Source organism: Amphiura filiformis, chromosome 3 (genome assembly GCF_039555335.1).
Source record: "Amphiura filiformis chromosome 3, Afil_fr2py, whole genome shotgun sequence".
In the NCBI taxonomy this organism is placed as follows: domain Eukaryota; kingdom Metazoa; phylum Echinodermata; class Ophiuroidea; order Amphilepidida; family Amphiuridae; genus Amphiura; species Amphiura filiformis.
Window position 1 is genome coordinate 85,040,468 of NC_092630.1, and position 13,175 is coordinate 85,053,642.

General features: G+C 35.6%; 1 protein-coding gene across 1 annotated transcript in view; it reads left to right on the forward strand.

The window, feature by feature from the left end:
- LOC140147566 (oxysterol-binding protein-related protein 1-like) overlaps positions 1-11,182 on the forward strand; it is an 89,210-nt gene extending 78,028 nt beyond the window's left edge. The window contains 3 exon segments of the mRNA XM_072169346.1: positions 8,567-8,674; positions 9,749-9,872; positions 10,287-11,182. Of these exon segments, the coding sequence (XP_072025447.1) occupies positions 8,567-8,674; positions 9,749-9,872; positions 10,287-10,483 (429 nt within the window). The 3' untranslated portion in view covers positions 10,484-11,182.
- The last annotated feature ends 1,993 nt before the right edge of the window (positions 11,183-13,175 follow it).

Here is a 13,175-nt window from a genome sequence, read left to right on the forward strand (position 1 = left end):
TCATATTTCGACTTCATAAATGACAATTCATGAAACTCAGCAAAAATTCAAGTTGCTATAGTAGATCACCTTTTATGGTTTGTAAATGCATAGTGTTTTGGTTTGATGTTTGGTAAGTTTACATGAAGTCTTTGTGAGTTGTGGCAAATGGAGGATTAAGTTCCGTCTGTACGACTCAGTAAAAAAACCACTCCCCCACTGTAGGACTACACAGTAAAAAAGTCGCTATAAATCACATTGGTATTTGCTAACATCGGCCTGATTTGCTTGTGTTGATTCACATAGAATGATAACGTAGCAGATTATAAAGGCTTACTGAATTATGACCAGTTACTTGGTACAAATGTTACATGCAATTTGCCAAGTTGAACCAAGGGAACTGTGAAGTACTAGTACCAACTTAACCTGGTACAACATTAACAAGCATACTCTTGCATTTCCCCAACGATGAAAACAAAGAAGAATAAATGCGGTTTATACGTTATTCAATGTCAATATTTCTCACAACAATGTAGATATTTGGGGCATGAAAATTTTGCACAGAAAATATCTTTTATTTTACCTGTGTACTGAAACTGTACTGTGAGTGGTTGATAATAGAAAGAAAGTGTGGTCAAGGTGTGACGCTGTAGTCTCATTAGTATATATTTTTAATTTCTTTTTAAATAAAACTGCCATTTTATCCCCCAGTGTATTGCAAAGGACAGCAAAGAAACCTTCTTGTTTTTAAATGGGCTATTCCAGTTGAAATCCATACACCTTCAATGGGAGATGTGACCTTAATCTCACATACAGGGAGTGTGTATGTACATTTCAAATGGAGTTACCCATTCAGGTAACCTCATTTGAAATTCTCACACTCCCTGTGTGATAAGTTAATGTCATTTAATTAAATATCAGATTATGTTGTGCAAGTTCATAATTTTACGTACATTTTTGACGTTTCATCTTCAGTGTGGAAGATTTCAACAGTAATGGGCCAATGAAACCTCTAAACGTGAGTAAAATTCTGGAGTTTGGACTTCCACAACATAATCTGATATTTGAATTATATCAGTTCTGATAGACTTATTCAAAGAGGTTAAGGTGATGTCTTCATAGTTGGTGTATGTATTTCAAATGGAACAGCCCAAATGGAGCTTGCTTCAAGGGGAATTGAGATAAAACACAAGAATCTGATTACTCAATCCAGTCATTACAATTTTGTGTTCCCTGGATGCTAACTTGAGCGCATAAGTCATTTCCCCTTCAGTTTAAAAGGTCACATACTTAAGGCAGTCACTTGTTTACTGGGGGATTATATATGGTTTACAGGGGTACCTACCTGTATATTTTTTGTTATTGTTTCAATTTTGATAGAGTATAATTGAGTCCAATCTTGTTTCTATTTGTTTACTAGCATAGAGCCTTTCATAGCATATGTGGCTATACTTAACTAATTTTAATATCACTAGAATTGCTTGAGAATTTTTACTTAAATAGCACACACATTTTCTTTTTTATGTCTTTTGAATTTGGTGTCAATATTTAACAAGTTTGCTTCGATCTTTGTTAAAATAAATTCAATGTAAAACTACATAGTGAAGTTCAGATTTCCAAATATGGATGCTATATATTTCCACAGCAAAATGTACATTTACACAGCAAATTGTTTTACAATCTCTGACAACATTGTAGAGTGGATTTGGTGCTTAAAATATATTTAGGGACCTTAAAAATAACGTTTTTGTATTGTACAAATAGAGCAACAGTCTCTGAGCTCTATTCTTATAATACAAAATTGTTTATTATTAGGTCCCTGAATAGATGTTATGCACCAATTTCACTCTACAATGTTGACAAAGATTGTAAAAAAATTGGCTGTAGAAAATGCACATTTCACTGTGGAAAACTATCATGGCCATATTTTGAAATTGTCTGGACTCTACATTACTAGTCATAGCTTGACCACAGCTTTATGGAAGGTGTACTTTGTTAACCTGGGTATTGATTGCTTCATTAGGGTTAGCTAACTGTATCTCTGGCTTGCCAGAGTAATCAATGACTGTAACTCCCTTTCTGTTGTTTCTGCGCTCTAGATCTATGTATTCACATGTACACTAGAACATAAACCCATTCATGTAGTAACGGGTTTCATATTCTATGTGTAGATGAATACAATGAGAAGCAAGAGAATGGTGAATGTCTTGTAGGCTGATACTGGTTATGATTGGTCCTGTATTCTCTTATCTTGTATAAATGTCATGTTTTCCCTGAGTGACAAAATAGGCTTAAATTTAGTCTGGTAAATATTCAATTTACTTTCATATACTTAAAAATGAATTGCAATGAAAAATTGTTGTATAGTAAATATATCCATAACCTAATAAACAGTTTTTGCAACATATTTTTCTCATTTTGTATTCATAGCATTTGCAATATATCCATCAATATACAATATAAATAGTTTTTGTTTTATTGATTAGAAAGACAAGTAAACAGAGATTAGTGTTTTACCATGACATTGACAGGACATAGATGTATACAGCAAGACATAACCATATCCAATCCTTCTATTCCCATTACCACCTGGGCCATCATTGGTTGTATGTAATGTACCCTTACAACTAACTAACCAAGTCAAATTCCATTCCTGTGAATACCATAATAGTTCTGCATCTTTGAACCCTGGTTATTAGAAATGTAATGAATGACTGAATGATCAGCATGCATTTATGATATCCCTTGTATAGGAACTTGATCTGGTAATGTTTCAAGGCATGGTTTTCTGTGTACTGTATTTGACCTACCTTAGAGCACCTGTGTGGGATTTGTTAAATTCTTTGACCCTTTTACAACATAATTGTTTGGGTCCCCTCTGTGTATGTACCCTTTGTCTACTAAAATGTGCACTGTTGCCTCTCCAATGTATGTCTATGAACTTGAGTGAAAAAATTAATTGATGGCATAAGTTGGATGTACCAAATCGGGGGTACCAACTCCATGAAGTTTGTTTTGTGGACAAACAAATTGAGTAGTATCATTCAAATACATTGCCCATGTGAACATGAGATGACTGGCATCCTCTTGAAAAGGAATTACAGGTAGCAGTCAATTGTGGCAATGCATCAGCAAATTGAAGCTGTGTTACTTTGACAAGGTGGACAAAAAACATTGTGGCTTATGGGTTATACATTCCCACCTGCCAGTGTTTTTATCCAGTAGACATGAGATGATGTCATATTGGTGATGTAATTAGTTTGAGGTAGGATGAGACACAGTTGGGATATGGTAGGTTAAGTACAGAATTCAGAAAACAAACACACTGATATACAAGCGCAGTTGAATGGCAAGTGAGATGCAATTAATGTCTATCATTGTGTGTTGCAATCAGTATTAATTAAGAAACTGCAGATGCCAATATGGGGTGTCAATCAGTGAGCTAGCTGCCACGGACCAGTGATTTTTGTGGGGGAAAAATTGCAGATTTGCGGATAAATAAATAGCAAATTTTGCTGGAGAATTGCACAAAAAATGGTATATGTTGCAGGGATTTGCATGTCAAGCTTTGACAATAACAAAGCAATTCATTTAAATTCCTTGATTTAATTATCAAAGAATAGAGATACTGGTAATACAAGTAAGATTTAATTTACAGAGCAATTTAGACCTACAGGGTGTCCCTGAAAGAACTGTATCGTTGGAAACTGAATATTTTGGGTATTTTATCATTGATACCCTATGTTATAAAAGTATCCAATCTTCCCATCTGAAAGGTATGACAGGAAGTAGATAATAATTCAAAGTCTCATATTCAAATCCTAGATAGTATGGATTGAGAAATTGAAACTTGTCATCTTCACAAATCTGATTGCTTGATGTACAATGGTTACAGTCTTATGCTAATTAAATAACATTGTAAGAAGAAAAGTATTAGGAATGAAACCAGTTTAGTAAGATAAGAATCAGACAAACTATTGAACTTGGACTGCACTATGTTTGCATGTCTCTTGGGGAGAGGAAAATGTGGTATCACCTGATGTTTGGCCATATGGCCTGAAAATGTGTTATCACCTGATGTTTGGCCAAATGTTGTAATCTGTGTACAATGTATTATGTCAATGTATACTTTAGAGCATGTACATGCTCCAGTTAAGGCAAATGTCATTCAATTGTTGGAAATGCTGACCCTTGTAAAGTAATAATCCAGTATGGTGTCTTACTGTAGCATTACACTTACATTATTCAGTTTTATTTATTTGGATAAAACATGTCACATCTTAGGAAGAATAGGAAGCCCAGAATTTAATTTGCCAGTAGTCAGTGCTGCAATATTATGCATAAATAAATAAAATGGTCAATGTGTATTGTACAGTGTATGCTTACGTAGCATATGCACTTATAAGCATATGGTAAATCATATTGATGATTACGACAAGGTTTTTTCAATTCAATCTTTGGTTTCCCTGTCAGAGTACCTTTGTGGCAGTTCTTCTTACAATCTTAATGAATTGCTCATCTTTCATTTGCAGTAAATTTTTGATGTAAATAATTTTGAAACATTTACAATCTCAAAACAAAACTGCGATATGCTAGAAGGGAAAAAAAAGAGTGACTATATGAAAGATGAATAATCCACTTCTTAGTTTCTTCTTTCTGTTCCTTTCATGATCTTTCATTTGCTGAGCATAGAGTCTTGAAGTATAAATCAATCAATCAATTATTGGTCATCATGGACATTCTGTGGGTGCAATGGAATTGCTGAACTACTTAATCAAGGGGTTCTCCGTTATATTTGCACAGGGGCCACAGAGCTATTATCACTTCAAAGAATTGTGTTTGAGGGCCAAATACACCTTATTAGTTATGTTTACTGCGCACTTCAGATCTGTTCAAGGGGGAACCACAATTGGTCAGCGGGCTGGATCTGGCCTGCAGGCTGCCTATTCAGAACCCCTAACTTGTCCAACTTTTCTTAAGGCAAATAATTTAAGTTAAGCAATGCATTGTAATTGTCTGATGTGTTTTTAAACAATGTTACACTAGTAATTTGTACCACATGGTATTACTGTTACAATGCATCAGTCAACGGCCTACAGGTCATTATGCTTCACATATGACTATTGTAAGACAGGCTATGCATGTAAGGTGTTTTTCAATTTCAATTCTGGTGACATTTTCAGGACTCTGAGAGTGATTCTCCGTATTCATGGGTTAAGGTTAGTCTACAATGATTCAATGGGCTAGCTTTGGGAACTAATTGAATCTTGACTCATTTGTGAACAAACATAATAGTAGGTTAGAATGCTGCCCTCATTCATCCATTTTCTGGGTTGATGACTGAGAAACTTATGTGTTAAAAAAGTGTCAGACTTTGCCACCAGATTCTGCTTGCATTGAGACTGCATTTGTAACCAAAGTGACCTTTTGACCGTGTTTGTTATTGAACACATATTTTTAGAACTTCGGAGTGTGATCTTGTTGCAACGGTGCGTTACAGAAGCACCGATAGTTGTGCGAGATCATTTTTATGAGTCTATCACATCATTACAAGCATAACACAATACATGTGCAGTGTGGATGACTGGTGGATTTAGTCTTATAGTGGTGCCTTTAATACAAACATGCATCATTACTAGAACCAACTGATGCTTTAAAAGCTTTAAAACATTTTGACATATCATGTAGCATCTTGCATAAATTATTCAAATAAGGCCAAATAAAACAAAAGTTTGTCTCAAAGCTCTCCAACTCTAAAAAACTAATGCAAAATGCAACTATACTACTGTATGAAGTATTGTATTGAACAATAAAGTGATGCTGCTATTGTATTGAAGTGAAGTAATCTAAGAGCAGGGGTCTAAAATTGTCAAAATGGCATTTCGATCGTATTTTTTACTAATGCGGATGCGGGTGAATAAACTAATGCGCACGGGAGCTTTGAGACAAACCTTTTTTTTTTTAATTTGGATAGTGTTGTTCACAAATGAGCCTGAATTCAATTTCACAGGGACAATTTTAGCATTATATCGCATGCATGCATGGCTATTTCAAGCGTAGTGCTAACTTACCCGAGATCCATCACAGCAAAAAAATCATAATGTGTACACAAACACAAAAGAAGCAATTCCTGCAGACTACACAGTTTAAAAGAACTGTAATACCTAAGAGTGTACCCAATTGAATTGGATAGATTTGTACTAAAGATGGTAAGGAATGCTGGCTGGGCAGCCATATGTGATGCGATCAAGCAAAATCAGTCGGAAATATTAAATTTTCAGTTTCTTATAGGAAGTAAAAAGCCTTTACAAAGCTGCATTGTGCAGAAAACTCCATTGAAACTGAACAACCAGTTTCAAAGATATGAGCAATTAGGAGTTTCCAAAACAAGAGGAACAAAAGGAAATGTTTCCTTTGTATGGCTATATCTCAAATTCAATATTGCCAAGTTCCAACTGATTTTGCTTGATCGCATCAAATATATATAATAAATTAATATGCCAGAATTTATAGTTGAAGAGAAATAATTTATTAATTAAGGTGTAGAATCTTGGTGCTTTCATTGTAGATTTATAATTTCTAAGCTTTGATTCTTCCCAGAGTAAAGAGGTGGGAACAAAGTATTTTGTGCAACAGATGCGATTCCTTATGTAAGAAATGAAAGAGCATAAATTACTACAAAGAGAGCACACTGTTACCCAGAGCAATAACTGATGCAAACTTTGCCACTGGTAATAGACCACTAACCAAACAGAGGCTGACCCTTAAATGGGACTTTCCCAACATTTTTACTGACATTTCATCATCAGTGGTTGCTTAAATTGTGACACAAAACTTAATGCTTCTCACAGTCTTTGATGGAAATCCATAGTTTGAAGATATTTCAGTGAATGATAAAATGTCATAATATTTGGGTGGCATCAGAAAGAAACTTACCATGGTTTTGAGTGAGATAGGACTTACGTTTTTTCTTGCCATTCTGGCTGCAAAAGTATTTGCTACTTAAACATGGTTGGGCAGATCATATTAAGGGTTAGCCCTGCTAAATAGTACAGTTCCTAACCCCAAGAAGATTAGTCAATAGCACATGGTATGCTGGGTAACATTAACACAAAAAATGCCATCACAAAACTAGCCTATTTTATTTCTTGTAATATTTACTAACCTATATTTATTAGGGATTCAATCATGTTCTACCATTGTTCATTACCGTTGAAAAACTATGTGTCCACGTCATCTGTGTGCTTTGCTGCCCGAGCAAGTTGAACTTCGCTCTACGCGCCGGACGCAGATATTCAAACGGTGAAACATGATTGAATCATCAAATTCACATGATTCTGTCATGAGAAATATGAGGGAGTATGTAGAATTCATGATAATGTGCTGTATGCGCCAGCAGATAGACAAATTTGGTGATGGTGATTACTGCATAATATGCTGCTATGCTAGATAGCAGCTGGTAAGACATCTTGAGGAAACCATTCTGACTGAGTTTAACATGGTGGCAGTAAAACTTACCAATTGCTAAGTTGTATGGTCACAAATCATGCATGAATGTAAATTCTGAAATCTAGCATAATTGACTGAATCAAGTTGATCGTAAAAGAAAGTGGACTCGCACACCTCACCTTGTTTTACATTAATCACAGATCAGACGTGTGCAATTTTAGTGAAAGGACTGTGACAGCTAGTATATTTTATCGTATCGTTAATCTAAAAAGAAAATTACCAGTATAGTGAAATTTCATTTGTGATCTACCAAATGGTCACATAGGTTCAGAAAAAGAAATGAACTATCACTGCATGTTGTCAAAATTTATACAACTAAGATGTTATGATGTTGCACACTGCGCACTAATAATCACAAAGCATGAGAAACAAAATCAGCTTAACTCTAGCATTAATGATAATCCATTCAGATTAAAGGGTAAAATATACTAACTACTAACATAACATATTCTATGCCAATATATAGTAGGAACAAAAGGGTTAAAGTTAAATAGTCAAGTCCTGTTTTATGAGAGGACTGTTGTCTGAGTTTACAGTGATAACATTTGTGCTTTGCAGAGGAGGCAATTTGATTGATGTGTGTTTAAGACATGGTCATCCTACAAATGTTACTTCATGCAAACTTGATAAAAGTGCTAGGATGAAATCAAAACTGATCGGCGGTTGACCGCCGGTTCCGTCCGGTTGCTATTGTTCTAAACAATGGGAACCGGGCGGAACCGGCGGTCAACCGCCGGTTGAGTTTTGATTTCATCCCTAATGTTCCTGTCGTGGACTAAACAGTTTCTTATCAATCATTTCGGGATGTTGTTAAGAATGTTTTGTCCGAATATATGAGAGTTTCCTTTGTTAATTGTGATTTGTATTGTCAATATAGCATATCTTGATTTAGATTATGTCTCTGTTATAATGTTTGTGATATGATTGTTGTTGGGTTCCACACTCAGAATTAGTCAGATATCCCAAGCTATTTCAATTCAGGTGTTCAAGGACCTCTATCCATTCCTCTTACTTAGAACCAACCAGGTGTTGCCTTCATTACTTGTCATGATAATTGTCATTTTGTCATATCTTGTAGGTCCCCCCTCAGTTAGAGGAAGACTGGTGCATCAATCCAGATGGACCAGAGTTTCAGCATGCAGAACTTCTATGGAGAAATGTACCAAGACCAGACAACTCAGCACAGGTTAGTGAAATAGATGTCCAGTAACTATGGACCACAATGGCTTCATCCCAATGGCATAGTTCAATAACCTCAGGTAAACAATGATAGGGCAAAATTTGATCTCAAGTTAGAGAGTATGAATTTTTGTACCCAAATTTTCAAAGGTCATTCAATGAATGTATTGGGGTTAAAGAAATGTGCCTTGATAGATGAGCATGTTGTGGATCCTAGTGAGTAATATGATCATTGCTTGCAACTATTACGTATACTGTGATCAGCTCACGATAGATGTTACCAGTGTGGTCATTGTAAAAATATTTATCCTCCAGTGGCGTTTTCAAATGGGGGCAAAAAGAAAAAAATTCCTGTTGGCATCATTTTGGACCTGTGTTGCTGTGATAATTGCGCGTGATGCATGGAATATTTTTCCATTGTACACTATTTAAGCCAAAAATTAAGGTGACATTTTGTGTTTACCGGGCTAATTTTCAAGGATTTGAAAGTCCACTTAGTTCCCCGGTCAAATACCATGAAATTAGGCATTTGAAAATTTTATGAGAATGTCATTTTTTCCAAGCCTACAACTCTCTGGCAACTTGTTGAGGGTTTTGCAGGAATGGGTCACATATTATGGCCTAGTAATCCATCCATGCAACTTGCTTGAGCTATATTGTATTCTTTCAGCTATATTCTACAAATTTCAATTTTTTTTTTCATTTGCAAGGATCACTGATAGTATGTGCAAGTTTGATCATGTCCTCAACATACATGTGCTATGTTCTCTATCATTGTGTTTTTTTAATGTAATTATTTAAATGAGTACAACAAAGCTCCTCAAATGGTTCGTATAAGTTTCTTACCATTACACTGCATAAATAGTTTTGGCAAATTTGTATATTGTTCGCATGTCATTCTTGCAAATATCATTAATGATAATTTAATTCTCCCTCATTGTGCATGTCAGCTACAAGTTTATTGCACTTCCTTGAAAAACAGCATGTACTTCAGGTTGTAAAATTAGCTGAAGATGTGTTATGTACACTAAAAGGTTAAAAGTAGATATTAATATTGCTGTCTTATCTGTCTGTCTTGCAGTACTACAATTTTACATTATTTGCAATGAGAGTGAATGAATTAAGTGAGAGTATGAAGAAACACATTGCTCCTACTGATTCAAGGTTAAGACCAGACATTAGGCATCTAGAAAATGCAGATGTTGGTAAGTTGCATTGTTTTATATGTTCTCTTGAAATGGGAAAACTGTAGAAAATCACACTATTATGCGACTGAAGACTGTTTCAGTTTGGAGTCAAGCACAGCCATAAGTAGAATGTTGTAGAATAGGCAAAGGGAAAAAATAAGACCAAATCAAAACATGCAAGTATTCGGATCTTCAATCACTAATAGTATCGTGGTATAGAAACTTGTAAAGGCTCTCTTCTCTCAACAGATCCAATGATTGACGTCATTTGTGATGCATCCATGTAAATTTAAAGACCAACATTGGGATTGATATTTTAAATTCCAGTTTCTAAGCACAAGTATTACTGCATATTTTAGCACTTTCTGATTATCAACTGCGAAAGATGTTGTCACGAACAAAGTTTGATGTAAAACTTGTTGTTTTGTGCAGATTCTGCCTCGGATGAGAAGCACCGTCTAGAAGAAAAACAGAGAGCAGTACGCAAGCAACGACACAAGTCGAAAGAAACGTGGAGCCCTGTTTGGTTCTATCTAGGCAGTCATCCTCACACAGGAGATCAAGATATTTGGACATACAAAGGTGGCTACTGGGATCGGAATTATTCTCACTGCCCTGATATCTTCTAAGTTAACTAGGAACATATGACACCATGCAATTTTTATCAGAATACGAGTGTTATAAGCTGACCATTATTTTGTGAATGATGGACAGGATGGGCAAGATGGAGATTCAAACACCACTACTTTCTTTTGTACCAACCATCCTGAAGATACATGATGTAGGTGTGGTGATGTCTGATGTACGTGAATCACTGCGTGAGAGTTCACACAATGATTCAGATACATCAGACATCACATTCACATTCAATGCAGGGTATCCTCACTGCTGTGCACAGTGGATTTTTATTTCTGCATAGTATTTGTTGATTCTATCTTTGTGACTCATCATCATATTCTTCAGTAGATTTTGCACATGAAATGTCAATTTGCGCATTGCATCAGGTGATCTATTACATCAGCATTGAATAGACCTTTTCAGGAAGCCTTTTACGAAAAACACAGACCATGTGCGAGCAACAAAACATATTCAACCAATCAATTCTGTTGATTTGATTGCGTATATGACCAATCATTGGACACCATATTCAATACCATGCATCAAGTAAGGGCAACACGGTACATAATTTGTGTAAACAATCATAACAACTAAAGTCTTATTCAGATTTCATTTGACAGCTTAACCATCGCGTATACGCGCGCGACGTCAAGCGTGTGCATTGGAACATGTGCAAATAATACGCGCTGGACGGCTAGCAGTACGCTTAATTTGTAAAAGGGAATCTGAATAAGTCTTTAGTTTCCGAAGATTTCCGATTCTAAAAAGGTCTATAAAGAAATTAACATGTAGCATTTTGTTACTGGCTGAAAATAGTGGATGTGTTGATGAATACTGAATAATATGGATAGGTAAAGGCAGCTTCATAATTGTACAGAGTTGTGTTATGCAATCATGAATGTGTGCCGTGAGTGCGGTATATATACATGCACACTATACATGACTCCTATATTGTACACCCGATAAGTCAATCAGTCAAATAATTGTGTGCATGTTATCACGGTCAACACGCAGCTAATAAATACAATTATGATACTGTCTTTAGTATATTATATGTGTGTGATCATGAACACTCTAGGGTATTGCTTGTGCCCATCTTGCAGGCAAAAAACTGATTCTGTCCAGGACCACAATGCTATATTGGAACTCCATTAGTTACAAATCTTTACTATGGAAGTCTTGCCAGGCTGCGGCCTTTGTGTTTTTAGCATTCTGATCCTCGACCACAAGATGTGGATAGAATTAGATTTTTGCATTGTAGCAGCATTTGCTCATTGGTACAATCCACCTGTTTGTATGATATTATGAAGGTGGTAGTAAAGGTTTGATACCTCTATGCACTGCACACAATTATACCACCTGACTTGCTGCTTGCTTGTAGACAATTATTTGCAAAAAATATGATAATTTAGGGACCTGTTATTTCTGTATTTGAGAGATGAGGGAATAACTGATACCGAGTCTATGATAATGCAATTAGCCTTTTCGAAATATGGCGCACACAATAGGAGGGCAGTATTCAATCTCGGTAAAACTCAGCAAATTCAAAAGCCTTTACCCACTTTGTGCAGCACCATCCTATTGTGTTTGCCATATCGCAAAAAGGCTAATACTGTTTGTGTTGTCAGCTGTTGCCTTCAAATGTGAACCCAAAATGGCTACAAAGTAGCAAGCTAGCTTTAGGTACCATGATTCATATTGCAGTATCCTCATCAGTTTGATAAGTATCACAACAATATTGGTTGGTTCTCTTCAATCAATGCACTTTTACACACAAGTCAATTGACCTTTTCGGTAAATCCCATGAAGCCTTTGCGAGTAGACCAGAGATGTCCTCATTTGACATCACATCGTCTGAGGCCGATGCACAGATAGTTTAGCGAACATTGTTTCAGCGCATTGCAAATCGGCGTAACGTCAAATGACAACATCTCAAGTCTAACCGCAAAGGCTTATGGGATGTACTGAAAAAGTCTGTGAGAAACAATTGGTTACTTTTGATTGCCAGATATATGTTGTATATTGTTATTTTTTATTACATGTACATTATAACTGAAGATATCATTATATAGACACTGGATGGAATTTAACAGTATTGAGTATTGACATACAAGTTAACGGAATTGAGTCAAAAAAAGGAGTGTGTGGTTAGTTTCTCATTGCTTTTGGCAACATTAAACATTGTCTACACTACTGTGTGCATTTTAGTTTATGATTTCCGGCAAGGATTTCACAAATTATCCATTCACTCCTACATTTACGTCACAGGTGAACAAGCAGATGAAATGCTCTTCCTTCTTCTCATGGCTGTTATATCCATTTGCAGTTTTCTCTGGTGATGTATCATCAACAACTTTCATTCAATATTGTTTGCTTATTTAGAACTTGAATGATTTAAGCATTGGAATATTGCACTCCTGAAATGAAAATACCACAGTAGCATTGATCATTCATTTTGTAAATGACCCCAAATAACCCCTCAATGAACTTTGACCCTCATTATAGTTAACGGAAATGTAGCTTTCTGAAAGTTGAAGTTTGCATTCTGACAAGAATTTTAATCAGATGTAAATTCTCTAATCCCTTCAGGTAGCATGTAGGACTGTAAACCATTACAATACCTAGAACCTTTCAATTTGAGTAATATTCAAAATAAAATAAAAATTGATGTCTTTGAGATTTATTTTAAGATGGGACTCAAAG